Source organism: Ambystoma mexicanum, chromosome 2p (genome assembly GCF_040938575.1).
Source record: "Ambystoma mexicanum isolate Mex_15411 chromosome 2p, UKY_AmexF1_1, whole genome shotgun sequence".
In the NCBI taxonomy this organism is placed as follows: domain Eukaryota; kingdom Metazoa; phylum Chordata; class Amphibia; order Caudata; family Ambystomatidae; genus Ambystoma; species Ambystoma mexicanum.
Genome location: NC_090923.1, coordinates 18,369,860 through 18,397,772, shown reverse-complemented (window position 1 = coordinate 18,397,772; position 27,913 = coordinate 18,369,860). Strand labels below are relative to the sequence as shown.

General features: G+C 45.1%; 1 protein-coding gene across 2 annotated transcripts in view; it reads right to left on the bottom strand.

The window, feature by feature from the left end:
- LOC138566146 (zinc finger protein 485-like) overlaps positions 1-27,913 on the bottom strand; it is a 435,444-nt gene that overhangs the window by 25,000 nt on the left and 382,531 nt on the right. Inside the window, exon 9 of one of the 2 annotated variants that reach the window (XM_069643159.1) lies at positions 5,776-11,248. The exons of the other annotated variant lie outside the window; for it this stretch is intronic. Coding sequence (XP_069499260.1) covers positions 10,584-11,248 — 665 coding nt within the window. The 3' untranslated portion in view covers positions 5,776-10,583. Of the gene's footprint in view, positions 1-5,775; positions 11,249-27,913 lie in introns of those variants that run through there. 2 annotated transcript variants of the gene reach the window in all.

Genomic DNA, 27,913 nt, shown 5'->3' with positions numbered 1-27,913 from the left:
ACAAGCTGTCAAGATCGTCCACCACAGAGACAAGTACAGTGTCTGTACCCAAGCCAGGTGGGTACAGACCATGGTGTGGTGCTCCGTTGAAGCTGCGCTGCCTCTGGCAAGTGTTTGCCAAGCCGAGTGATTGGCGATGTACGTAAAAAGGCTGTTGCCAGCCACATCAGAGTTCTGTGCCCTTCTACAGGAGCTCTGCCCTACGCCTCATTCCTCTATTTCCTCACAAAACTCCTTGCTGACATGCAATATTATAATGTTCAGTAGGGGATAATCAATTCCATTACAGTTATTACAGAACTACAAGCTTAGAATACACAGACATCTTTAATAAAATGTGCTCTGTACGGCTCAGTATTTTAATCCGTTCAGTATGTGGTTGAAACCTATGCATCCTTATCTCTTGCTAAGCACATTACATTATTCAGCTGCAAATAATGTAGTGGGTTGGATCGCTATCCGCCACATCTCAAAACACCTTGCCATGGAGGTTTTATTTTCACTAATGATGGCTGTGTTTGTTTTTTGTTACAAAATCCTACATGGGGTCAAAAGTTTAATCTACAAACAGTACAAACTGAACACACATGAGTGCAGTGGTAATGAGCCTTACGTATTGTGCAATGTAATAGTCACTTCAGTGTAACATCCCAAACTGCTTTTTATTTTTACCAAAACACCTTTTTCTCTTTTGTCCAAACAGACACTTAAAAAGTTATGCTACTATTTGACTGACTTCTCTTTTATTTATTTCATGCTTTGGGAGAGTGGGGACCCCTTATTTGTGACATTTCTCTTTAGAGAATGCCTTTTCCTCCTTCCCCCTGCCCTTCGAAAGGAATTAAAGAAATCTGAGGATTCAAACTAGGGCCGAAAACAAGGATTCAAGCAACTTCATAGAGAAAGACAGAAGTGAGGTAGGACGGAAATTAGACAGAACTGAGGGATACAATGAGGGCATTTTAAGAATTGGGAATTATTTGGGCATGCTTCAATAAATCCTGTAGCAAAAGAATCATTAACTTCTTGCATAACCGGAGGGTCAATGTCAAAAATAGTATCTTTTTAAGAATGGCTAAAGGGATTGGATCAAGAGAGGACAGATTTTAACTTATTCGTGGCTAACAGCATGTCCTGGGTGGAAAAAAGGGAAAAGTGGACCAGTCTGCATAAAACTGCTAATCCTGCAAACATAGTGCCTAACATATATCTGTTATTCACAACTATATAGCATCTCCAATTGACACGTACTCTGCTACGGCTATGCTTATCTCCCAAGTACAGTATAGTGCCAGAAGTTGCTTTACCTGTGTCTCGTGTTCATGCTACCTTTGACATATCAGCTTTCCCATACACTAGCAACATAATGTGTATTTATTTCTGAAGCCAGTGCAGTAGAGAACACAATGTTTACTGTGCTCACCCTAGCTCCCACAGGCCTACCCACTCCTTTCCCACGCTACCTCTCCATACCGTACTGCTGCTGTGTAACACCACGCAAGGCACTACCCTTACATTGCTGCCTTCACTAGCCATGCTAAGCTGGTTAACCTTACTCATGTTCCCCTTTTGTATTCTCCATGATATTGTACCCTGCTTTGTGAACAACTATGGAGGATATAAAAACAGACTCTCCAAAGTGGCCTGGACCAGCACCACCCCATCCCTTGTCCCACACCATTCCTGCCCTCACTATCTCCCTTTCCACCCAACACCAACCACCCTCTCACAACTAGCCCAAACGCCACTACTCATGACACTAAAACTCTCACCCTCTCAGACACATCAGAGTACCATCAGAAGCACATCAACATTGGAGACAACTTCTCTCATCCTATCCTAGGCAGAACCAGACGCTTGCGCCCAAGATCACAAACCTTTTACCGCGCCCATGCTGTCGCATCGAACCCTAAATCTCCCAAGCAGACACCACCTACGGTGTCCTGTTGCCCCCACAAGCCCAAACCCGTCTCCAAAGTTGATCTCACTACCCTATGCCCAGAGACCTCCATGGCGACAGACACCACTATGCAGAAACCGATAGCTAACCTTCAAGGCGCCCTCATTAATGCCCGTTCTCTGGGAGCTCACGCCAACGAAATTCACAACCTTATCACAGAACTACAACTAGACCCATTAGTAGTCACTGAATCATGGCTTCACCAAGCCTCAGGCCCCCTCCTTTCAATCGCATTTCCACCAGACTACACCATCCTCAGAACCGACAGACACCACTCACATGGAGGCGAAGTAGCCATTATAGCCAAAACCAAACTCCAACTGCGATCCCGCCCCATTGAAAGCATTGCAGGCTATGAACTTCTTCTAGCCAAACTAGCCATTAACAAAAAAAACGACTATCAACTTCATAGTGATCTATAGAGCACCTAATTCCAACAGCCATCCGGAAATAGACATCCCATTAGTGCTTGCCCCATTCATCAAACCCAACACCAAATGTGTCCTCCTCAGTGATGTACATCTAGGATTTAACGACAGCCTAGAGACTAAAGCAGAAGCCCTACACTCCGCCCTCAAGGATATGAGCTTTATACAGATAGTGAACACCTCCACCCAAATTAAGGGAAGAACATTAGATTGGATCCTCACCCTCAATACCACACTAGCCATTGACTCCATATCTCCACTAGACTGGACGGATCACCATAACATCCAGTTCACCATCATCTCCGATGTACCCCCTCCCATCAAACCCAACTCTACAAATACCTATGAAGCCAGAAATCTTTACAAGCTCACACCAGAATATCTCAACCCCATGCTTAGTAAAACACCATACACCCTGTCGACTGCCAGCGACAACCCTTGTCTTTTAGCAGACACGTACCAAAATTGTGTCACCTCTACCATCAATGCTGTAGCTCCACTAACTACCAAAACCAAACGCACTGATAAACAGTCATGTTTTTGGTTTAATGACGACCTAGTTGTACTTAGGAGAAAGAAATGTGCCCTCAAACATGCACACAGAAAACACCCAACCATAGAGACTGAAAATGCATTTCCGTTGGCAAACAAAAACTATAAAACAGCCATCCTCAGCTTCAAAGCGAACGCTTATAACGCCCGGATCAGTAATGCTGCCTCTGATTCCAAAGAGCTCTTTTCAATCCTGAGAGAATTGGAAAACCCCACCCCGGCTACCAATTCCACCAACTCCAGTAAAGAATGGTGCACCACCATTCAAGATGCCCTGGCCGCCAAAATTAACCTCTTACAAACTAAAATTACAACCAAAAAGCAACTACTAGCTACCAAACCCTCCAATGACAACCACATCTTGAATCCCATTGTGAATACTAGCCCTCTATTCTCGTTCACCCCAGTCTCCCAAGACCTAGTCCTGGACACCATCTCCAAACTCAAAGCCTCAAACTGCAAAGGAGACTCCGCTCCAGCTCAAATAGTCAAATCATGTGCCCACACACTCACACCTATCATAACTAATTTTGTAAATGCCTCATTGAACACCAATCTGGTCCCAGCTAGCATTAAAGAAGCCTTGGTCCCTCCCCTACTAAACAAACCTTCTCTAGATCCCACATTACCCACCAATTACTGGCCAATAACAACAGGCCCGTTCTTACTTAAAATCCTGGATAAAATAGCATACAATCAAGTCGTCCAAGCACATCTGGAACACAATCAGCTCCTTGGGACTAGACAATCCGGCTTCAGGCCTAACCACAGCACTGAAACAGCCTTACTGGACCTCAAAATCCAGATGGACACCATTAGGGACTCAGGTCAACTCTGCATCCTCCTTCTGTTAGACGTATCTGCAGCGTTCAACCTTCTTGACCATAACAAACTCTGCTCCACCCTAGCTAAAGACTTCAATTTCTCCACCAACGCCACCATGTGGATTAAACCTTTCCTAGATTAACAAACTTCTAGAGTCTCTATAGGCAAAGAAGCTGCAGACCCCATCCTAGTCCCCATTGGAGTACCCCAAGGCTCCTGCCTATCACCTACCCTCTACAACGCATACACAAAGCTTCTCTTCTCAACCCTAGATGATATGGGTGTCATCTACACAAATTTTGCAGACGACACCCAGATCCTTATTCCACTCACAGGGAACTACACCCAAGATACACTGACTATTAATAAAAATGTACGCCATTATACAAAACTGGATGGCACTTAATAGTCTATGCTCAACGATGAGAAGACAGATTCTCATTGTGGGGTCTAAGACTAAAATAGGTGCCTTACATCCGGACTATGCGTCTATTAATACTGACGGCTCCATGATACCTGTTCGGAGGCAAGTAAAAACCCTACGAGTTTACTTGGTTGCAAATCTCTCCATGACCAAACACATCAGCAGCCTCGTCATCCACCGCATGCACTGCCAAACCAATTGCCCGTAGCCGACAATTCCTCTCCCCCACTAACTGCATTACCCTGGCCGGAGCCCTGACTCTTTCAAGACTACTGCAATGCATTACTACTAGGCACATCCACCACCAATCTAAAACAACTCCAATTGATACAAAATAAAGCCTTACGGGCCACCCTAGGAATTAGGAAATCAGACCACATTTCCAAGACAAGAAGAGATCACCACTGGTTGCCTGTCAAAGCTAGAGTTATATTCAAAACTCTATGCATCACCTTTAAATGTCACCAGAAAAAAGCCCTCACCTACCTTAACAAAGTACTAGCAAAAGAAGAAGCCACCAGATCTCTAAGATCTAACAACCTCCTACTTCTTGCCACACCGCATTAAAGAAACTCCAGAGCTGGTGGTAGTAGCTTCCAATACCTAGCTCCCAAACACCGCAACTCCCTCCCACGTAGCATTAAAAAAGAACAATCCTTCATGGGCTTCAAAAAGTCCCTCAAAACTTGGTTATTTAACCAATATGAATAATGCTGCCACCTTAGTACTTGTAAATATCATGTACCTTTGTTTTATTATCTGGCTTATGTAAATACGTTTATGATTGTTGAGTGTAACTTTGCTGCAATTACTCACTGAATAATATTTTAACAAGTTGGCTGTAACCTCGCCGTGATACCCGAGGGTTTGGGCGTGTAACAAATGTAATAAATAAATTAAATTAATAAAATGGTGTCAGACAAAGGGGAATTATATCTACCTGTCTGAGGGCCGGAACCAGCAATTGTATCCCAGATAGTTATAATCTTTTCCACAAAGAATTCAGACAGAGAATCACAAAGATTTTGGGACGGGATAGCTCCAGAGTGAGCCATAGCAGGGGAGAACAATGAGCATACTAAATTAAATGGTGCTTTAGGCTGGCTGATTGCACCTTGAATTCTCTCACTAAAGAAATAATGCTTAGACGAAAAAACTGGTGTGTTAGTATGTGTGTTCACAGTGACTAGCGGCTTGTAGAGTGTTGGGTCACAGAGACTAGTGGGTTACAGACAGTGACTAGTGGGCTGTAGAGAGTATGATCACAGCTACTAGTGGGTTGCAAGGTGCATGTGACAGCGAATAGTGAGTTGGAGAGTGTACCGTCACAGAGACTAGTGGGTTGCAGGATGTACAGCCACAGCCAATGGTGGCTATGCACGATTTGATTGCTCTTCGAATTGTTGGCAAATGCAGTTACCTTTTGGGCCTCATGGTTACAGATTTCTGTATTCAGCAACAGTCGCAACTCTAAAACCAGGTGTCTGTGCAACACAGAACATTATGAAATAAAACCATATCACAATGATGATCATACAACCAAATGAAATATCAGACCTTTTTCAAATACACAGACAGAATTTAGTACAACAGCTTTAATAAAGATATTTCACAAGAACAGAATGGTAATTCTAGACAGTGTTATGAACATTAAATGTTTAAACCTTGATAATCTAACAGAACATATCTTTACACACATTGCCTCCTGTTAATGGTGGAAAATGGTGGAATGCATGTGTTACTAAACATAATGACCCAACAATACATTTAGTGCCCTGAATAAATTCAGAAATGAAATTTAAGGGGCTTGTCTACTTCTAGTATTACTCTGACAATGAGTGATTGAAGAGCGGTGGTAACTCTACCTCGAAATGCTTATCAGAGTTTAACATTTTCATTGCTTTTCTTGCAAATCAATTTATGGTTATTGTTTGCAAATAATTCTGTGCCGGGTCACTTCAAGCTCTCTTCTTGGCACAGCGCCCCCATGACGAAGCTTGCCCAAGGTTTAAGTGGTGCAACCATTGTGTAGAAAATGCCTCAGCAGGTCATATTTACTCTCAGCAGGCGAAAGCTAGTCTAGCGCTTGCTTCACATTTAGGTTTTTAATGAATATGTCGATGCATCATGTGATGCTGAACCATCTGCAGAATAGAGTAGAATAAAGCTCTATACTAAAACGCGCTCTTCTTCAACCCACATGGTCTTCATGCACCCATCGTTTAATGTGTTTTCCCGTGGGAATGCCCCACATAACATAACTTTGTACATTGTTAAGGAGTGCAGTGTTCTGTGGCCTTGATTTGATTTGGGATTTATAAAGAGCATATCCTTCCGGAACCAAGCAGAAACCTGCATCAAGTGCATTCCAACGACAGGGGCCCCCGATGGAAAAAACAGCGATAGCCCAGAGAAACGCAATAAGAAGGAGGAAGAACCAATAGATTTGTGCCAGACGAGCGCAGAGCTCGTGAAGGCTGATAGGGCTTTGTTTTGTAGGCCAAGTACCTAGGTACCGTTCCTTGAATACACTGGTTTATAAGACACTATAGTCTAAATACAATTCTTTTCATAACAGGCAACTTCCTAAGGTACATGGAGATGGGGACCTTTTTGGCAGATTGTGCACCAGTCTGACTTCGGCTCTCTCGTGCCCTCACAAGAAGAGTGGCGCAATAGTCACTGGTAAAAAACAGATTTGACAACCTCTGAAACATGGGCATTCTAGCCAAAAAATGCCTGCCATATGCAGCCAAGATGTTTTACCATACACGAGAAGGATGTGGGCGCATCAAAAATGGCAGAATTCAAAGAGTAGAAGCATGGTAATTCTTAAGATGATGTTTTGGGCCAAATACGATAATCTCGGTTTTATACAGTAAGGTGGAGCTTACTTTCAATCATCAAACGTTTAATAGGATTGGCACAGGCTAAAATAGGTTCTGTTGCTTACAGTGCGGTTTTTAATCTGATGTACATTTTCGTATCGTCCGCATAAGATTGATAGTTCAGTTTCAATATAGAAGAAATATCCATCAATGGCCTGAGATATACGTTTAAAAATGTCGGAGACAGTGACAACCCCTGTGGTACTCCGCATAAAACAGGTAGGTCATCGGAATAGAACCCTTCAAGTTTAACTACTTCTGTCCAGTTTCTTAAAAAGGAGGAGAACCACTTCAGCATACCTTCCGAGACCTGGGCAACCTTGGAGAGTCTAGTCAACAGAAGACCAAAATCAACCTTGTTCACGGCCACTGACACAGGAATACCATCTCTGCATTTGGATTCTCATCAGTTGTGTGGACTAGTTCTAGTCCATATTGACTAATCTCAAGACAGAGCATATTCCTGATGTCCAAGACTTTATTAATCACTTGGATGTGCAATCCCAAATAGAATGGGATTTTAGAACAAAAGATCCACTTGATTTTAGGGCCAGTTACAAGTCGATCTGAGAGCAATCTATGAATGCACAGCACCCACCTCTCTCTGCTCCTGGGTGATGCTTTTAACCAGTAAATTTGATAAGGTGCCGTTCAGGGCATTTACTACCTGGAAGGAAATTGAGGCCATCGCCAAACTCACATCAGTTTGTTATCTGAAATCCCATGGGGCGCAGCCTTGCTAATCTGGGAGCATAACAGTTTACTGACAGTAAAAGCCATGTCTGGCAAGGATGTATGATGATGGTCGAAGGCAGACAGCAGAAGATTGGCGACACAGCACAAGGACGAGAACAAACGAATGACTGCGGAAACATGCAGCATGACAGGCCGCAAACTGGGGGTCTGGAAGAATGGATATCCAGGAAGTAAAAACCAATGGCAAGGTACGATGTTCATTCATCGCCCTTCCCCCATGCCTCCCCTACCTCTGTAGTTTTTTACCAAAAATGTTCTGCCGGAAAACACTCAGCGAGAAATAGAGCAAAATGCTCTAGATGGCTCAAGGCACAGCCCAGAAAAGCTGGTGAGCCCTCTGGTGATGCCCTTTCTAGTGAGGAACTGCCAAGCATGGAAATAGTAAGCTGCCATTTTGGATTGGGGTGCCCATCACTTATGAAGCAGGTAACCCATCTGGGAGTTGGGACTGCAAAACATGGTTCCAACTACAATTGCTGGCAATATGAGATGCCATCTGTTATTGCTGTCTCACCAAGACCCCTGTACGAACAGTTCCCGGCAGAGCATCCAATGCAACAGACAGCAGGGGCTGTGAAGTGGATGGCCGAGCTCCAGGAGTCAGCACAAAGGATCACAGACCTAGTCCGAGACTTCAAACTAGTTAGACATGGCTCCATGACTACATTTCACCGGCACGTGTGTGTAGATAGATGAATACACGTTAAAATCAATGGATATTGTACAATAGTTACGGTCTTGTTGTGTAGTGACCTTCTGTGTGTGTGTGTGTGTCTGGTAAGGGAAGGAGATGTTTTATGTAGTGACTGTCTGTGTCATGCTGTTATGATTTGAGTCTGTTATGTCACATGGAGTGTTACTGTGTGGATGATGGAATGTTTATCTGAGGGTTCCATACTGAGGCAGGCAGTTAGAGCTCCCCTGCCTCGGTAATGGGGCCAGTGCTGATTATACTCCATACTCTTGTATTTACTTTCATGTAACTGTAACTTAAGTACCTTCAATAAACCTAAGATATAACCCAAGTCACTTTACAACATTGGCGACGAGTTGGTTTTTAAAGAAGAATCTGCGTACAAGAAGAAGAAGCTGAAGTCTGAAGGAGCCTGCTGCGGAGGGTGCAGGAGAGAGGAGGACAAAGTGGTGGTCAGCACTGCCCCCACAATACAAGTAAGAGACCCATCACCCAGAGTTAAGGAGTGGAAGAGCAAGGAAGTCCCACTTCATGAGGGATTAGCAAAAGTGAGAGGATCCAAGGGGTTAAAGGATGAAGCAGGGCTTAGGAAGGGAGCTCGGCAAGGGAGCGTGGCCCTGAAAGTAAAGTAGCCCCAGGTGGAGATAAAGCAAGCCCGTTATAGTGGGAAAGACAAGTTGGGAGGTCCCACTGAAGTCCCACAACTGTTGTAGGTGTATCAAAAAGAAGGAAGAAGCAGCTAAGTGTAATGGTCTTGTTAAAAAAAAAAAAAAAAAGAAAAGCGAGGTAAAGGGACATGCAGTGTAATGGACAGTCCCATCGAGCAACTTGGTTGCAAATGGACACTGTCTGTCCTGATGTGCCGTCAAATACCTGAAGTGGGGAAAAAAAGCAATGGGAAGCCCACAGCACTAGAGTGTGAAGTTCCGTTTAATATAGGCGGAGAAAAGTCATAAGCATGACACAGACAGTCACTACATAACACATCTCCTTCCCTTACCAGACACACACACATAAGGTCACTACACAACACATCTCCTTCTGTGTGTGTGTTTGTGTGTGTGTGTGTGTCTGGTAAGGGAAGGAGATGTGTTGTGTAGTGACCTTCTGTGTGTGTGTGTGTGTCTGGTAAGGGAAGGAGATGTGTTATGTAGTGACCTTCTGTGTGTGTGTGTCTGGTAAGAGAAGGAGATGTGTTGTTTAGTGACCTTCTGTGTGTGTGTGTGTGTGTGTCTGGTAAGGGAAGGAGATGTGTTATGTAGTGACCTTTTGTGTGTGTGTGTCTGGTAAGGGAAGGAGATGTGTTGTGTAGTGACCTTCTGTGTGTGTGTGTGTGTGTGTGTGTGTGTGTGTGTGTCTGGTAAGGGAAGGAGATGTGTTATGTAGTGGCTGTCTGTGTCATGCTGGTATGATGTGAGTCTGATGTCACATGGAATGTTACTGTGTGGATGATGGAATGTATCTGAGGGTTCCATACTGAGGCAGGCAGTTAGAGCTCCCCTGCCTGGGTGATGGGGCCAGTGCTGATTATACTCCATACTCCTGTATTTACCTTCATGTAACTGTAACTTAAGTACCTTCAATAAACCTAAGATATAACCCAAGTCAAGCCTGCAAGTCACTTTACAACAGGTCTTCTGATATAATCTTTTGTTTTACTTCGCTCTAGAAATAATAGTGTTATTTTACTTCTTGCTCTGAGCCCGGTGTTGCTCCTTAGTATTTTATTCTGATGCACCTTCACAGGCTCAATGTTGAGGATCCTACAGAGCGATTATCATAGATTAACCAAATGGCCTCCATAAGGCTTTCATTCCACATTATGGTTGTTTCTTACTTCATGTTGTTCTGTCTCTTTGAGGCTAGTCAGTTATTCGAGCTAGTACTTGTACAGCCCTTGCCGTACTTGGCGAGTTTACCAGAACATCATGGCTTAGCTACATCCTAGGTGATAAAATTCCAGTATACTGATCACAGTTCTTGGCACTTCGGCTTGTGTAACCCGGATCTGTTGCTCACAGACAGATTAATGGTTCCAGTTTCCAAAAGGTCCTTCTCACAGCTTCTGTTGTGACTTTTTATGTACTTTCTGGTGTCCAAGCAGATGGTGCTTTTGAGTGAAGCTTTTCCCACACACATTGCAATGAAATGGCCTCTCACCTGCGTGCATTTTTTGATGCCTACGGAGTACCCCTGTTTGAGTGAATCTTTTTCCACATATCGTGCAATGAAATGGTCTCTCCCCCGTGTGTATCCTTTCATGAGTAATAAGGTTTGACATTGCAGAAAAACTTCTGCCACACTCAGCGCATGCATATCTTTGAGGTGCTCTGGTTCGTGTGCGTGGATTTTCAGTACGGTTTTCCGTCTGGGAGGTGTGCTCGCTTTCAGGATAAGGAAACAATAGGCAGGCTTGCTGTGGCTCTGGTTCGGGTGGATACATGTAATTGTTCATCATGCGGTCACAGTTGCTGTATATTTTGGATGTCTGTACATAGGGTGCCATCTGAAGCAAATTAGAGTGTGTTGCGTGACTTGCATTTTTCTCTCCTCTCAGTTCCTGATCACTCCCTGACCATGTCTCGCCTGAATAATTGTTCTCAGAAACACTTTGGACCGTGGGTGCTTTGAGCTTTTTTGCAGTAAATTTGCAACGTGCTGATTTTGTGTCACACTTGAAAGGATTACTGATGGTTCTCTTTATGTTCCCATGCCTTTTACCTGTTTGAAAATAAAGATAAAAACATCATTAGCGTTAAATATTTAAAACCATGATCGACAGGAATGATTTCATATTAGATAACTGCTAGCGTTGGCCATTTAAACTCCCAGTGTAAGTGTCTTCAGCTGCATTCAGGCGCATCCAACCACTGACAGAGCCACCAGAATCACTGCAACGTGGGTATTAAAATAATGCCAAGATGGGGGGATTGGAGCTTCTTCATGCCCAAGACCAGCTTGGACATGAATATTTCTGGAAATTGATGACCGACTAGCTGCGATTATGAATTAGAGGTGTTTCATAATTAAGACATTCATGAATTCAAATTTTTATTTTATTGTGGTTGATGAAAGAATGAAGATATTTAGAACTGGTGTGCAGTGTAAATGGTCATAGTCACTCATATTCATGATACTGAAAGGCCAGCTGCAGCTATTTCATCGTACATACCTGGATACCTGAAGAGCTTGCATCCAAAGTATTTACATGCAGTTTTCACAGAAAGACAGATATGACCAATTCCACATTTATCTTCTTTTGAAATGTGCAGATGAAAAACTTAAACTCATTTTTAGGAGGTCTACATTCCTCCGACGATGGGTGCAGGGAGACCAAGCTTTAGTGTGTGCTCCAAGTTTGTCCAAGCTCTCAATGGTCCATGCGACAGAGCAATACGGTGTCACTCTTAGGAGGGCAAAGGACACAAACAGATGAACCAATTAAAAGACGGTCTAAGCAGTGTACTGAATGGTATAATGTGAACATTGCATAAAAACTCACCCTCAAAGTGGCATTTAGAAATACTTGGCATAGAGATAAAGAGTAACTGCTTCCTAAATGGCCAGGTGAGATTCTATAAACCGTTGGAAGCCTGCAGCGGCAATGTTCGAGGGAGAAAAGACCGAAGTTTTTTTTCCCCCGGAAATTACTTTTGGTCTTCTCTCCCCTGAACATTTCAGCCTTTGCCCTTGCCCCCACCCACACCTTTGCTGTGCCCCTGCAATGCCTGTTCCCTTTCACTTCTGCGATTGGGAACCGGCGCTGCAGGTTTTTAAATTTTTTTTAACTGAACCGTCTGCGGGGGACACCCCCTCAACCCCCACTCACAATATATTGAACAAGGGTGCGGGGGACAACCCTGCAGCCCTTGCCACCAAATGGGGGATTTGGTCAAACTTTTCGGTTGTTCGGAATTTTTGAAACGCTGAAATTCAGCAAATCTCCCATTTGGTCTTTTATTTTTGGATGCATCAATGAGTAACTGTTTTTAGTTTGCGGGTTGGGGAGAGGAGGTTGGGCAAAGTCTTCAAAATGGTATGCAAGGACATGTCAGAAGGCCAGATTCAGAAGCCAGGATGGGGCTGAGAGGATCCACTCGCGGCAAACAACACTTCATAGGTGGCACGGGGAAGGTGCTTGTAGAGTTAATATTTACGAGACGGGGATTGGGTCTAGCTAGGCATTGCTTATGTTCCAGAACTGCAGTATTCTCAATGGTGGTCACCCTTCTTTAGGAAGCCCACAGTAAAGAGGGCACAGCAGAGGAGCAGCCTTGAAAGGGGGCTTGCAACTAGCCACAGAAGTCTCTGGAGAGAGAGAAAAAAAAATCTTCAGGACAGTCGGCACACTCGGGCAAAACAAGCCAAAATGTAGCTTGAAGTCAGCACAAAAGTGTGAGCAGCGTGCAACAGCTTGAGCCCAGACGCAATACAAGAAGCACTCAGATCCAGGAGATTCAAGGTGCCCCAACCAGCAGCTGGAGGGGGTTGGGGAAACCAACATGGCCAGTTGGTTTAAGGCAGGGAAACAAGTGCAGCATTCTTCCCCCGGTGGAAGAGAGAGACAGATTTCCATCTGCTAGGAGAAACATCCCAGATTTCTTGAAATGTTAGGAGCTCAGTAAATGGATTCTGCCAGGACTGTCCGATCTACAAAACAGTTTCACTCTCAGACAGCACTCTGTTTTTCAAACTGGTGTTGGTGGGCTTGTGCTGGCCATTTGCTTCATTGCTGAACACACCAATTTACCAAAATCCACATATAAAACAATCAGTAAACCTGCGGCTGGGCATAAGTAATTCAAAGTGCAATGGGCATCACTTGTGGAAAGTATCAACCTGATTTTGGTTTGCAAAATCTGCTCTAAGGGTCGTAGAAGTCCAAGACTCAGGACTGCCTCGCGAAGATGCTCTCCAGAGGATTTGTAGCTGGTATAATTTATTCCACATTGGCTTCTTTTGCAATAAAAGCAGGCTACCTTTAAAAGTTAACAAGCAGTTTAAAATTACCGAATTGTATGAATTCAGCCATCTAGTGGGTTAGGCAAGTTTGTATGCAGTACCCTTTGGTGCACTACAACAACCCTGACCTCCTGGCAATAGAAACCCAACCTTTGCTCTAAGTCTGCACTACACAGGTTGATAGCGTGTGGAGCAGCCAGGCTTATCTCAAGAGAGGTCAATGTGAGCTGTAGTGGAGTTACACAGAGATTCACAGTGACAAGTATTCAAATAAACTGTTTCTTAATAAAAACAACTATTAATTTATCTATCAGCCAGTTAGAATAAGCCTTCTTCAGAAGGGAGCACTATACAACACCACACAAACATCCTTCAAAAATAAACACTCTTAGTTCCCTAAATCAGCAAATACCCATTTGGGTGACTTCAATAGCTAGGCTGCTGTTGGCATTAATATATCACTGTTGCATTTAGAATATTCTTATGGGTAGTGTTAAAGAGAAGAGAGTTTAGAATAAAACTAGTATTCACACAGTTATTCTCAAGTAGGTCAGTACTTTCAATACAACCCCCCAATGCAAAGTCAGTTAACCCTTTCCTGGAAGGAAGGCAAAACACATCAGCAGAAGAGAGAAGAGTCATTCAGGGAGCCAGGCCAGCCAATGTTGAGTTAGCAAAAGTCAAGGTGAACTGAAGCACTTCTTGCAGGTAAGTAGAAAGTCTTTCACAATGTTTAAAAGTCTTGGTAGAATAGAAGAAAATCAAAGTAGGGCCACAAGCTGGTTAGGCTTGTGCGGTAGAGATGCTGATAGCAACTCTACAGATGCAACCAAGCAAGTCTCCAACGAGGACAAGTGGCTACACAACAAGAGGAAAGTTCTCTTAGACTTTACAGTACCTTTAGGTTGAAGAAAAAGTGCAGCAGATGACTCCTGTTCCTGTGCAACTCTGCAGATCTCACTGTTCCTGGGCCTCAGATGTGGGGACAAGGAGGGCTACTTCTGAGGACTCCTGCACTGCAATGGGATGGTCACCGCTTGCAACTGGCAAACTTCAAACGAGTGGCTATTCAGTGTTTCAGCTCCTTGTGTCTACCTCAAATAGCAACACTGCAGTTCCTGGCTGTCGAGATGGGCTTTCCTTGCTTCTGGGGTCCTGCACTCCATTGAGGGGGCTCAGGCTCGGTCAGCTCCTGCTTCCTGGGAGTCCGGAAGATCTTCCTAGAGCTCTTGGCCAACTTAAAAGCAATGCACACAAACTGATGTTCCTCTCCCTGGCTATCCGGTTCCAGCAGCGACTGCAGTGGATACTCGATCAGTGTTGAGAGGATGTGCAAGTGGCTTACTTTGGAGTTGATTGGTCCCACCAAATCGAGTGGAGAAGTCGTCCTTGCAGGGGCTTCTCTGTCGCTACTAATTTGGAGCTTCAGCACAGCAGCAGGGCTTCACCGGGCAAACCAACAGTCCAGGAGTCACAGCAGGCGTCCTCTTCAAGTTCTTCTTTGGATTCCTTCGTCCAGTGGTCGACTCTGCCTTCCAAGCCAAAAATCCTCGCCTGTTATGCAGCTGGCTCCCATTCATTCCAGCCTAGCTGTCAGTCACCCAGCAGGGTGGCTGTCCTTGCTGGACAGCCAGCCGATCAATCCCCTAAGAGTGCATTCCTGTCTTCTAGGAGACTAAGCACAGGGAATTTCAGGCACCTCCCTCGCTTCCTACCCCCGCCAGACACCCTGGAGCCAGATGCAGGTTTCACTTGTGAAGCCCACCAAAGACCAAACAAACAAAGGCAACAAACCTGGTTTGGCGCACAGAGTAAATCTCAAGAAGGACCTTTTCAGAAAGAAATGGCGAAAAAAGAAGACCGGGGCCATTTTGACAAAAATGGCACCCATGGGAGCTTTACCGTGGCTGCTAACATGGGGAGCACCACATGTAGAGAGAGTGGTGTTGGAGGATGAGGAGCCCAGTAGAACTTGGGAGGGGCAGTCAATGGGGAAGGAGGTCAACAAGTCTAGTGCCCGGTCTAAGATACTAAGGGTATCTTGGAGCCGTTTATGAGGAGAGTGGTTGACTGTGTCAAAGGAAGAGATCAAGGAGAATGAGATCAGCAGGAGGGTTAGAGTCAAGATTTGTGAGCAATTTTTCATGAGTGCTCAGGAGAGCAGTTTGCGTGCCTCTCGATGCTCTGAATCCAGATTGATGATCATGTAAACAACCAACAAGCTCAGTGTGTTGGGTCAGTTGGGGAAGACCAACTTCTCCAGGAGTTTCTCAAGGAAGGGTGTAGTAGAGATAGGACGGTAGTCGACCGGACACGAGGGGTCAGCAGAAGGCTTCACAAGGGAGTGCTTGAGAGAGGAAGGAAAAGAGCCAGAGGCTAAGGAATGGTTGCAGAGGTCAGCAAGAGCTCGTGCGAGGGAGGAGATGTTCTCTTTAATGGTTCTGGAAGAACAGGGACACACCTGTTTGGAGGAGATCTTCATAAAACGGGCTACTCTAGAGACCTCATCCGTTGTAATGGGTGAGAAGGAGGGGAGAGGGGGAAACCAAGCGAGGAAGGGGGACAGGGAGAGCGGTAGAAGAGCTGTAAGAAGATAGAGCTCTCAGAATATCCTGAGTTATAGAGGATAAATGGGCCTGAGAAGGAAGAGGCGAGGTGGAGACTGCAGATGGATTGGCTAGTTCATTGCAGATTTTTAAGAGTTCAGCCATGTTATTAGTGGCTCCAGAGATAAGAGCCTGGATGATGGCTATCTTCATGGAGCGGATGGAGAGACGGCATTGCCTCTGGAGCAGTCGACAGGCCACTTTGTCAGAGGATGAGCCTGAGGACTGCCACTTCCATTCAGCTGCTGTGCACTTGCGTTTCAGAGCGGCTAGATCAGAGTCATACCAACTGTTACGCTTGGAGGCAGGTTTCAGGCGGATTGTCATGAAAGGGGCAAGAATGTCAAGAGTGTTAGTAATAGCAAGATGAAGATTGGCAAGGGCAGAGTCAGTAGGAGAGTCAATAGGGAAGAAAGAGGTGGGGTTGAAGGTGGAGGCAAACAGAGCAACTGACACACTTCATCGGTCGGATGACTGCGAAGGAGGCTGGCAGGGCTGGGGGCGGCTCGGTCATCCTCCCAGCACTGGCCTGCACCGACAGCCACACTTTCTACCACCCCATTCATCACTGGGTCGCACAACAACATCTTATGGTGCCACTCCCATACCACTCTGAAAATATTCCATAATCCGAGATCTCAACAGAGCTCCATCATCCATGAGACATTTTGCAGGAAACCCTTCCACCCGGAATACACATACAAAATGAACCACCACTCTAGAATCAACTTCAAACACCACCTACAGCCCCACCAATTTGAAATAAAGATCTAGTAGCACTAGAACATACTTCCACCTTCCCTAGGCCCCATCCAGTGGGCTACACATTCCCACAGCCAACTGGGCAGCCACAGGGGTCTCAATGGTAGAATCCAGTTCCTCAACCCTTTGACTTCTTACACACTAAACTGCCTCTCACCATCTCCTCTGCATCTGCTTCCATCTTTGGCCTCCAATAATTAGTCATAAAGCAAGGTGTCCTTCATAGCAGCTTCCAGATTCTTTGTGTGTACCCTCGATGTGGTCACCAGCATTCCTCCTTTGCAAAGATACCCATCTTCTTCCCTCAATTCCCCCATCACTTTATAAAACAGTTTTGTTACATTTCTGCCTACAGGCTCCCTCCAATTCTCCTCAAGACTTTTCATTACATCATTCAAGACAATGTCATCATTACTAGCTCTGCCCAATCTTTGTTTGTTTGTTTGTTTATTTGTATGGCGCACCTTACCCAGGGGCAACAGGGCGCAGGCAAAAAGATAATTCGAAGCTTACAATGTTACAGAAATATACAGTTGAAGTAAAATTAAAAATATTCAAGGATTACAGGAATAAGAAATATACAAATCTTCATACATAAAAAATCAATATCTATACAGGAGAGAGATATACAGATGTGTACAGGGGCTGTTAGAGGCGAGGGCAAGGCCGCAAACAAAGAGTATCTATACATACGTACAGAGTGTGCAACTAAATACAGGGGTTATTGGAATTCAGGTGACTGATGAGGTGCCTTCTAAAGTGCAAATATGGTTGATCAGCTCTCAGGTTGTGTGGCAAAGAGTTCCAAAGTGTGGCAGCTTTCACCGGGAAACTGTTGCCACCAATGGTGGAGAGTTTGAATCTGGGAATTATCAGACAGTTGGAATTGATAGTTCTTGTTTGTCTGATGGAAGACTTTCTCTTTACCTTATCCATCAGATAACTAGGGGCGGCATTGTTGAGGGCTTTATGGGTTAGGGAGGCCAACTTTAGTTTGATTTTGTTGTCTGTGGAGAGCCATTTGTGTTGGCGTCTGGTAGTGGAGATATGATCTCTCTTATTAATGCCGAGGGCAGCTCTCAAGGCATTATTTTGTAGGATTTGTAGCCTATGGATAATGGCTTTGTTAGCACCGCTATAAAGGGCATTACAATAATCGAGCCTAGATAGTATGAGTGCTCTTGCCAGGATCATACAGCTGTCATTGGATAGGAATGGTCTGCCTGCTCTTATTAATTTGCAAGTATACGCAGTGGTAGATGCTAGTGAGTTGACCTGTTTAGTGAATGACATAGTGGCATCCAGATAAAAGCCAAGGGTTTTTACTTCCCTGGATACTTTGATAAAATTACCATCTATGTTAAATTCGGCATATTCAAGGCCTAGTTTGTTGATATTAGCGGGGGTACCCAAGATGATGAGCTCTGTCTTGTCATCATTCAGGCATAGACCATGAGATGCCATCCATGCCTGAATGATGAGATATACCTTATTCACCAACTCTCTGTCCTTACTGTGATCCCCTGAAAGTGGGAGGAGACTCTGAGTGTCATCTGCATAGTTAGTGTAGGTGACACCCAGATGGTCCAGATCGTCGAACAGAGGTTTGGTGAAGATGTTGTATAGTGTGGGGGAGACGCATGAGCCCTGCGGGACTCCGCAGGTAATAGGAGAGGGGTCTGCTGCTGCTGAAGGGGAGAAGACTCTCATTGTTCTCTCACTCAGAAAGGATTCAATCCATCTGATAGCTTCTGGGGAGAAATGAGCAGCTGAATCAAGGTGTCTGCAGAGGACCTTGTGGTCGACAAGGTCGAATGCCGCGGAGAGGTCGAGTAGGAGGAGGAGTGTTGTCTTACCCTTGTCCCTCAGATCATTAATTTGGGTTTTCAGATCAATGAGGGCTGTTTCCGTGCCGTGTAATGGGCGGAAACCTGATTGTCTGGAGCCTAGTAATTTGTGTAGTTCTAGGTATTTTTGAATCTGGACATAGGCCACTTTATCCAAGATTTTCAGTAGGAAGGGTACCGTGGTGATGGGTCGGTAGTTGGTGGGGATGAGAGGATCAAGCGTCTGCTTTTTGAGGAGGGGGAGCACCCAGGATTGTTTTAAGTTGGAAGGGATACTGCCTGAAGAAAAAGAGGCGTTTATGAGTTTGGAGATAAAGGGCGACAGGTCTCTTGCTGCGTCCTTGATTATGTGTGCAGGGCAGATGTCGCCTTTACAGTTTGAGGGTTTAAGAGAAAGAATGATTTTCTCAACCTCCAGGGTGGTGGTTTTAGAGAAGGTGAATGAGTTAGTGTGTGTGCTTGGTAAGGCATTAGGCGGAGATGTAGGAGAGTTAGTGAGGTTTAAGGAGTCTTTTTTTAGTTGAATTTTGTTTTGTAGGGTGTTTATTTTATTTGCTAGTGCCTGTTGGATGTCTGTGCACCAAGTCTGGTCCTTGGTGCAGGTGTCGGGTGTAGCAATGGGTGACTCAAGTTCCTTCAGTATGGAGAAGAGCTCCTTCATACTTGAGTTGGAGTTTGCAATGCGGTTGTTATAGGAATTCCGTTTAGCTAAGCAGATTTCAGCTTTGTAAAGACGAGAAATCGTGTCAAGGATGGCTTTCTTTTCACTGGAGGGGCATAGTTTCCAATCAGCTTCACATTTTCGCTTTTTTAGGCGGAGGGCTTTGAGTTCAGGTGTGTACCATTTATTTAAATGGGTTTTAGGCTTGCTGGTGCGAAGTTTAAGTGGGGCAATTTTGTCCATGGTAGTTAACATGATTTTATTATATTCGTGAACTAGTGTGTTGGGATCTAAATTGTCTGGCAATGCGTTTAGCGTTGGAAGAATGGCTGGGATGATTTTTTCTACTGATATATTTTTCTTGTTTCTTGTGAGGCAGGGTGGTGCCAGTGACAGTTGTGATAGGTGGTCTAGAGGTCAGTAGGTTAAATGAGACCAGCGAGTGGTCAGTCCAAGGTAGTGGTGTGGTGGAGGAGATGACCGCTGAGCAGTTGGCATCAGCAACCCAGTCTAGGGTTCTTCCCTTCAGGTGGGTGGGTAGGTTAACTTTTTGTGAGAGTCCGAGTGATGAGATCGTATTGGCTATGGTAGAGGCATGTATGTCTGCTGGGTCGTTAAACCCTAGGTTAAGGTCACCTAATAGCAGTAGTTGTGAGGTGGTTTTCGCATTGTTGGAAATTAGGTTATGCAAATCTTCCTCGAAGGTCCCGAGCGGACCTGGTGGTCTGTAGATCAGGTGGATGGTGAGGGATTGGGAGTTGTTTATAGGGAGTTTGGCAGTGAGGGATTTGCACGATTGCAGAGTTTGGGTTGGGGCTAGTCTGAGAGCTAAACTTTCTTTGGATATGATGGCGATGCCACCGCCCCGGTTGCCCACCCGGTCCTGCCTGGATATGGTATAGCCATCTGGGATGGCCAACATTAGAGACGGGCCTGCTGCATTGTGGAGCCAGGTTTCAGTTAGAGCAATAAAGTCTAGTTTATCTTTAATGATTAGGTCTGCTATATCAAGGGCATGTGCGACCAGTGAGCTAGTATTGAGGAGAGCTTTCTTGCAGATTACACTTGCTTGTCCTCTGCCTCCCATTCTTTCTCCTTGCCCTGATGGTGCTTGGTTCTGCCTCCCCCAGGTAGGAAATCTGCCATGACATTCTCCTTCCCAGGCCCAATGTTCCACAGAGAAAGCATGCCCCTGTAAATAGCTGATACGTTCACTACAGACCCATGTTTATAAATACTTGTGGTCTGTGTCAACCAGAAACCTCCTTGCCCACAACAAACACTCTAAACCTTTTCTCTGCCCACACAGCACTAAATTACTCTTTCTCAATGACAGCATACTTAAACTCTGCACCTCTCAAAGTCCTACATGCAAATGCCTCTACCCGGTCTAAAACGTAGAAGCGCGACACCCAACCCCGATTTGCTGGTGGCTATCATGAACCATTTCTCATGCTCAGTGTAAAATGTTCCAGCGCAGGAGCACTCACTATTGCTTTCTTTATCCATTCAATCTTTTGTTCACACACCTCTGACCAATGAAACTTCAGCCATTTCTTATACAACAAATGCTCTTTCACTGGTCTGTTAAGTGATCCATAAACTTAGCATAATATTCCACCAATCCCAGGAAAGGCATAACTTCTTGTCCACTTTTGGTACTGTCCAGATTTACTATGGCAGAAACCAAATCTTCTTTAGGCTCCATTTCCGCTGCACCTAACTTATGACCCAAATACTTGATGGAAGACAACCTGAACCTCTACTTCCTCAAGGTCAGACCTGCCTCACGAATGATCCTCAATACCCTTTCTAAACTCTGAATATTTTCTTTCTCTGATCTAAGAATAAAATGTCATCCTGAAAACAAACAACTCTATCTATATCCTGGAATAAGTCATCCCATTTTATAGCTGCTCTCTGCCCCAACTTTCAGTGCTATGTGGATCTTCAGGCTACCCTCGGCCTCCTCCTCTACTTCCCTCATCTCCGACTGTCTGTCTGCTATCCAGCAGTGATGTGCCGCCAATGACCTCTGCCTTAATGCCAGTAAGACTGAGATTCTCCTCATCGGCACTCCCGCTCCCTCCATTCCTGTAGCTCTCTGGCCGGCCTCTCTTGGCCAGCTTCCTGCTCTGACCTGCAAGGCAAAAACTCTACACTCTTCTCACATCTCTGATGTCTCTAAGAGGTCACACTACCAGCTGCACCTCCTCAGAGGTATTCTTCCTTTCCTCTCCTTCCCCCAGAAGCTCACTGTCTCCAGAGCTCTGGTTCTCTCCAGGCTGGACTATTGCAACAGCTTCTTTCTAAATCTGCCTGCTTCTGCTCTCCACCCTCTGCAACTTATCCAGAACAGGACTGCTAGACTTGTCCTTGGCCTCAAGCACAGGGATTGCATCTCTCCAGGACTGAAATCTCTGCACTGGCTCCCAGTGGCTGTGAGGATTAAGTTCAAAACCCTCTGCATCGTCCACTAGCCCTTCTGGGGCTTGGGGCCTCAATACCTTCAACTCTCTCTTCCTCAATACCTTCCTTCTCAAGCTCTTCGCTCCTCTGCCTCCACCTCCCTCAGGGTCAGTCGCTTCTCCAAGCAACAAGTTGGTGGTAGATCTTTCTTCGGCTGTGGCCTCCCTGCCTCCCTGAAACTTGAGGAGAATCATCTTCAGTTCCGGAAGCACCTCAAAACCTTTCTCTTTGCATCTGCTTTTTCTCCTCCTCTCCCTTACTGATTTCCTGGCTGACACCAGAACTGCACTGGTTACCTGGCCATCCTCTGATCTCGGGCCAAGGTCCACTCCCCCCCCCCTGTCGCTCTCCTGCACTGCCTCCATGACAACCCCCGCTCTTGGTGACAGTTTTCTGTATCCCTACCGTCCCACTTCTACCACTTGACACCGGACGTATGCACTTACCCTTTCGCTTGCCACCTGCTGGCCGTACTTTTACTTATTGATATTATTGTCTTATCCCATGTACTGCACTGTCCTCACCCCCTCACCCCCCTCCCCGCACATCTCCTCCGTCCCCTGCCCATGCACTCTGCGTGACCTGAATGACACCTGGCCTAGTAGGATCGTTGTCTGTCTTCCCTCTGTTTCCCCTCCCTTGCCTCGTCGCCCCTTGAAACACTTGTGTATAGGCGTTATAAATGCCATGTCATATCATATCATATCCATGACGTGTTGAAAAATGCTGCCACAGATAACAGCCCAAAGGGCATCCTCTTGAAACAGTATGTCCCTTCACTTGAACATTCCTTTTAATCGGAGTTGAGGTTCAATCCGCTGTGTACAGAGGCTAAATCTGACTTAATGAACACCCAAGGGCCCCCCACCAGGCTCACCATTTCCCAGATATTGGGCAATGGAAATCGGTCATCAATATGCACAGATTGAATCCTCTTAGGCCTACACACAACCTGATCTGCCCATTTGCTTTCATCACTGGTTACATTTTTCAATTATTCCTTCCCTCTCCAATCTGCCGACCTCATCTGCTACATCCTGCCGTAGGCATATAGGCACATTCCTCACTTTTACAACACTGGGAACCGCACCCTGCCTCAGTCTAATCCTCTGTTGGCACCCCTTGTGCATATTCTCTATCTTGCTCTTGAATGGTCTCTGTACCACTGACACTAGACTTGGGACACTAGGATCTAAAAAAATTCCCATATCGCTTTGCTCATACAATCACACTCTGGCTTCTGGGGTGGCGCCATTTATATTCATTACGGTTCCCTCTTTCCAGCAAGAAAAGAAAAGTTCATCAATGTCTCGCGATACAGTTCTCAACCACTCTGCAGGTTCTGTATGCTAAATTCCATATGGTGCCCTCTTTCAAGAAAGAAAAGAAAAGTTCATCAATGTCTTGCGATACAGTCCTCAACCGCTCTGCGGGTTCTGTATGCTAAATTCCATACGTTCCCTCGTTCCAGCAAGAAAAGTAAAGTTAATTAATTTCTTGCAATTAGGGGTGTACCCAAGTTCGGTTTTGAGTACATATTCGGCCGAATTCCAGAAGAAAATCAACTATTCTGCATTTGGCGGTACTCGAAGCCGAAGTTGCACCCCTAGTCATAGAACGTGTGCTCTGGCAGTTGGAGCTGGTGACTAGTGGCGGTGAAAGCACATTCTGGTTTTTTTATTCAAGACTGTCTGACTTGCCTGCATAAAGCATGCCACTGTCTGCGACATGCATTGCTTCAGCCAGGACCCTTGAAACTTTGCTTAACCTCTTTGTGGGAGTGAACGGTCCCAGCTCAGGAACTGGTTCGGTGGAAGGGGCTGGAACCACATGCCGTGTAAGGGCAGAACCCCTGCATGAAGAGGCAGCAGCCTGGGCACAACCCTTTAGTCTGGCCCAGTGCTCACTTGGGGGCTATTGTCCAGGTTGCCTTGACAGGAGAGCGCCCGTCCTTGACCCCTGCCTCTTGCCTCTGATCGCCTCAAGACGACTGGGTACTCCACTAACATGCGGATCAAGCTGCCCGTGCTTTGTGTCGTCCTGGAGGGCATCACCATCATCCTCTTTGCAATTTTCGTCCGTAATTTAAACAGCGCTTGCATCCGTATTCTTGCAGTGTTGCAGGCGTTTATTCGAGCAACACAGATCCCTGCAGCAGACACAATAACGCAATGAACAATCTTATGTCACCAAATACATTTTAAGAGCAATGTGCCACCTTCACTTGGGTGTCCAGTCAGTATGTCGAATGCATTTTTTCGAAATGCAAAAATGTAGAAAAAAATTATGTCGAAATTTTTTTTTATTAATGTTAATTTTTTTATTTAATACGTTTTTTGGGGGTTTTGGTAAGTAAAATAAAGTGTAAAAAAAACAAACAAGGGTTTGGGGGGAACCCCCCCCATTATTAAAATAAAAAAAAAAATGAAACATTCAAATTTTTCTTTTTTTCGACTTAATGTTTGACATTTATGCATTCGAAATAATTGAATTCGAAATATTAACTATAAACCCTTCACTTGTATAGCACACGTCCGCCACTAGTTTGGCCTTGTGGCGCTTTAGTCTTGTGCAGGCTAGAGTTTGGGTGCTTGGGTGGAAGAGTGTGGAGATGTGCTTGGCTCCATGTGGGCAAGTCAGTTTGTGGACAAAATAAACTGGGGACCATCTTCTTAAAGGTCCACTTGCAAGTTACCCAAATCTCATGCGTATTGCAACAGCTATTCAGACAGCCTAACTTCAGCGCCACCTTTTAAACTAATAACAAAAGGTTCCAGACCACTTTATAAGGTTACAAAGAAAATATGTTGATACAATGAATTACAAATGCTTTGGCATGATTTTAACAATCAGCAATGGTGGATGAATTAGTTTATTTGTACAATCGGAAGCAGCTGTTATTGATTAAGTGCCCCTGGGTTTGGCACGGATTACAGGTCGACTGCTGGGAAGGAGTCTCTCGTCTACTATCTGGCAGGTGCAGCCTGGCAGGCATCTGTTTCCTTTTATCGCTGGTCCGAAATGGCAGACTGTACGCTTTCCGGTTTCTGTTTCTATTTGCCTTTCCCTTTCTTTTCCTTAATTATGCTCCACCACCCCTATTGTTGTGTAGACTCAGGGCTACGTCTATATAATTATAGGTTTACGCAAGTCATTGAAATGTGGCACATTGGAATGAAACTGATTCAGCCAGGATCAAGCAATTTGATCAAGCGCGGAAGCCGAAATTAGTCCCTTGGTTGCACAGTTAAATGACCACGCTGCCCCCATTCAGCCAGTGGAATTATGCCCAACAGTAGCCACGCTGTGGGTGATGAGTAATTGTGATGTGTGCAACACTGAGCGGTACATTTCAAGATCTCGTCCATGTGCTTCTCTGAGAGGCCGTGAAAGGCCTCAGACCCATCCAGTGCTAGACACTCGGACATCAAAACCGTAGAGGTGGCAGAAGGGGGTCCATTATACCTCTTCTTGGCCTCACCCTCCTAACAGTGGGGAGCAGAGCCTTTCTCCAAGAGAGATGAAGGTGACAGGGGGAGGATGCAGTGCTGGATGGTAAGGAAGAAAGAGCTTAACAAACACATTTTTTTTTCTGCGTTTTTCCAAGGAGGGCCCTCCCTGCCTCCTGTTGACTTTACAATCTCCCCTGGCACATAGGGCTAATTGAAATGTAAATGCCTGGGGTTTGAGGGGTCACATGAAGTGAGCTTTTATGCGCTCTGGTGGCATTATAATGATGCGTCAAATGCAGGTTACAAATCTAATCCATTAGGACTCGAGGAGCTGGGAACACGCAGACGATCCACACCCGGCTACCACCATTGGGTCGACCAATGCATCCACCCATCTGCTCTTCCTGCCCAAGCATCCCAGGGGAAGTCTGTTCTCTGCATTTCAAAGGCAGCCCAGCACAGGGGGAATGGGAGCCCATTCAAAATGCAAATGCTGATTAATGGCCTTAATGAGCACCTGTGTGAAAGGCGCTGGAACCTTCACTTGGACAGGCCAATTGTGCTCTTTGGAAAGGCTCATTCCCAGTCCTGCTTTAAATACCTGATGGCTGTATTTAAAGAAGCCCTTGATCAGGCCTTTGTGCTTGCTGGCCAATTCCACACACTTTTCAACAACCCCAAGGCCTTTTCTCAACTTTATGGTGGCTAGCAGCCAACCTGCTTTTAATTTTAGCCAAACTTATACTCACCTGCAGGGATTTGGAATAACTTCGAAGTGACACCTTCTGTAGACAACAAAGAAGAGAAAGGCAATAACGAATGGATGTGCATGTTTTAAAGTGTTGTTTTCAATTTTAAACATGTTTTTCGTGTCTACATAACTTTATTAAAAAGGCCACGGCCACTATTCGGTTCCATATTCGGTTTCTGGCCGAATACTTGTAGAACTATTCGGTATTCGGCCGAATACTTAAATCTAGTATTTGATACACCTCTACTTGCAATACAGTCCTCCACTGCTCTGCAGGTTCTGGATGCTAAATTCCATATGCGTCCCTCTTTATAGCAAGCAAAGAAAAGTTCATCAATGTCTTGCAATACAGTCGTAGCCGCTCTGCAGGTTCTGTATTCAAAATTCCATACGGTTCTTTCTTTTCAGAAAGAAAAGGTTTTTTTTAATACAATTTCACCATTTTCGAGTTGGTGCTTGACAAACTAGTTAGAAAAATAGAATTGCGGAAAGGATACATTGGGAGTTTGTAGAAAGTATGGTTGTAGCGAGTGACAGTTTAAACAGGGGAATAGCAGCCAATGGGAGGAATAGTAAACTATGACCCTAAAGATTCAGAATGGAATAACCCAACAGAACTAGGGGATGCTATCTTAGGGAGATTGGCTCACCACCCTCTCACCCTGCTGAGATTCCCTGACCCACATCCTGGACTCTTAAGTGCCACGATTGATGACCAGACTCATGATTCCTTTTGGCACAGGTGGATGAGTGCTTTTTGGGGGAGGAAGGAGTTATCTTGAAGATCATCTTAAGGGAAATCCCAATCGGGCCTCACTCACAGGGGACCAGCAAGGACAAGGGATGAAGAAGAAAGAAAGGGGAGATGTCTCTGTAATTGCCATAGCCATTCGGGACTCAGCGGAAGACAAGTTACCAGAAACCGGGAGAATGAAAGATTTGTTGTGTGAAACCATTTTCATTCCTGGGGCAGGAACCCTTGGCCTCCTGAGACAGAGATTTTAGTTAACCACTAGACCTATTCTAAAACCTTTTCAATTGTACTTTATGTAATGCACATTTATTATTCTGTTCCAGCAATGTTCTAATTGTCTAAAAAAAACTATTATGTTTTCTGTGTTGGTCTGGTCTTTGATCCCGTCACTCCCATTACAGGAGGAGCAGAGGAGATAGAAGAAAGAATCATTTTAGAGTAGGAACGAGTGAAAGGAAGGCCGGGGGCAAGAAAAGAAACAGGGGATTGGAAATACAAGCATGGTGGAGGTAGGGTGGGGAGAGACCCACACACTCAATGCTAAAGGAATGTGCAAGAGTGGTGGGAGGAGATGTGTATGCATGGAATTTATAAAGCGGGAACCTAGTTGGTAAGCAATAAAGCAGTGTATGAGCATATTGCGAGGCGTTGAGGATGTTCTTGAAGGAACAGTAGATAAACGGGATCCCAAAGAGGTAGAAAGAGTCATCCTAGGTACGAGGGGCCATCGCGCTCGGAGGAGGAAAGTTAGAGTGAATTTGGACAGGTAGTACCAGGACCCAGGATAAGGGAGGCAGCAAGAAAGCATGTTACCTACCCATATGCCCTCCAAGCCTACTTTACCCCTGGGAATAGTTTTGCACTACTTTGAAGCAGCTGGTCATGGGGCCTCCAACCAGAGAAACGACAAGAGCACTATGACGTAACAGACTCAAATGCTGTGGAGACCACCTGAACAGACATTGCTTTGCAAGATACTTTTTCTTTGCCAAAATCTCATGCATACCGTTATGATCACACTTTAAGAAAACCACTTGGCTTTGTGATATAAGGAAAACAATGAGAGTTAACAATCCAAAAAAATGTCACCTTTGATCTGGGACAGCCAAAGGTTTTACAAGA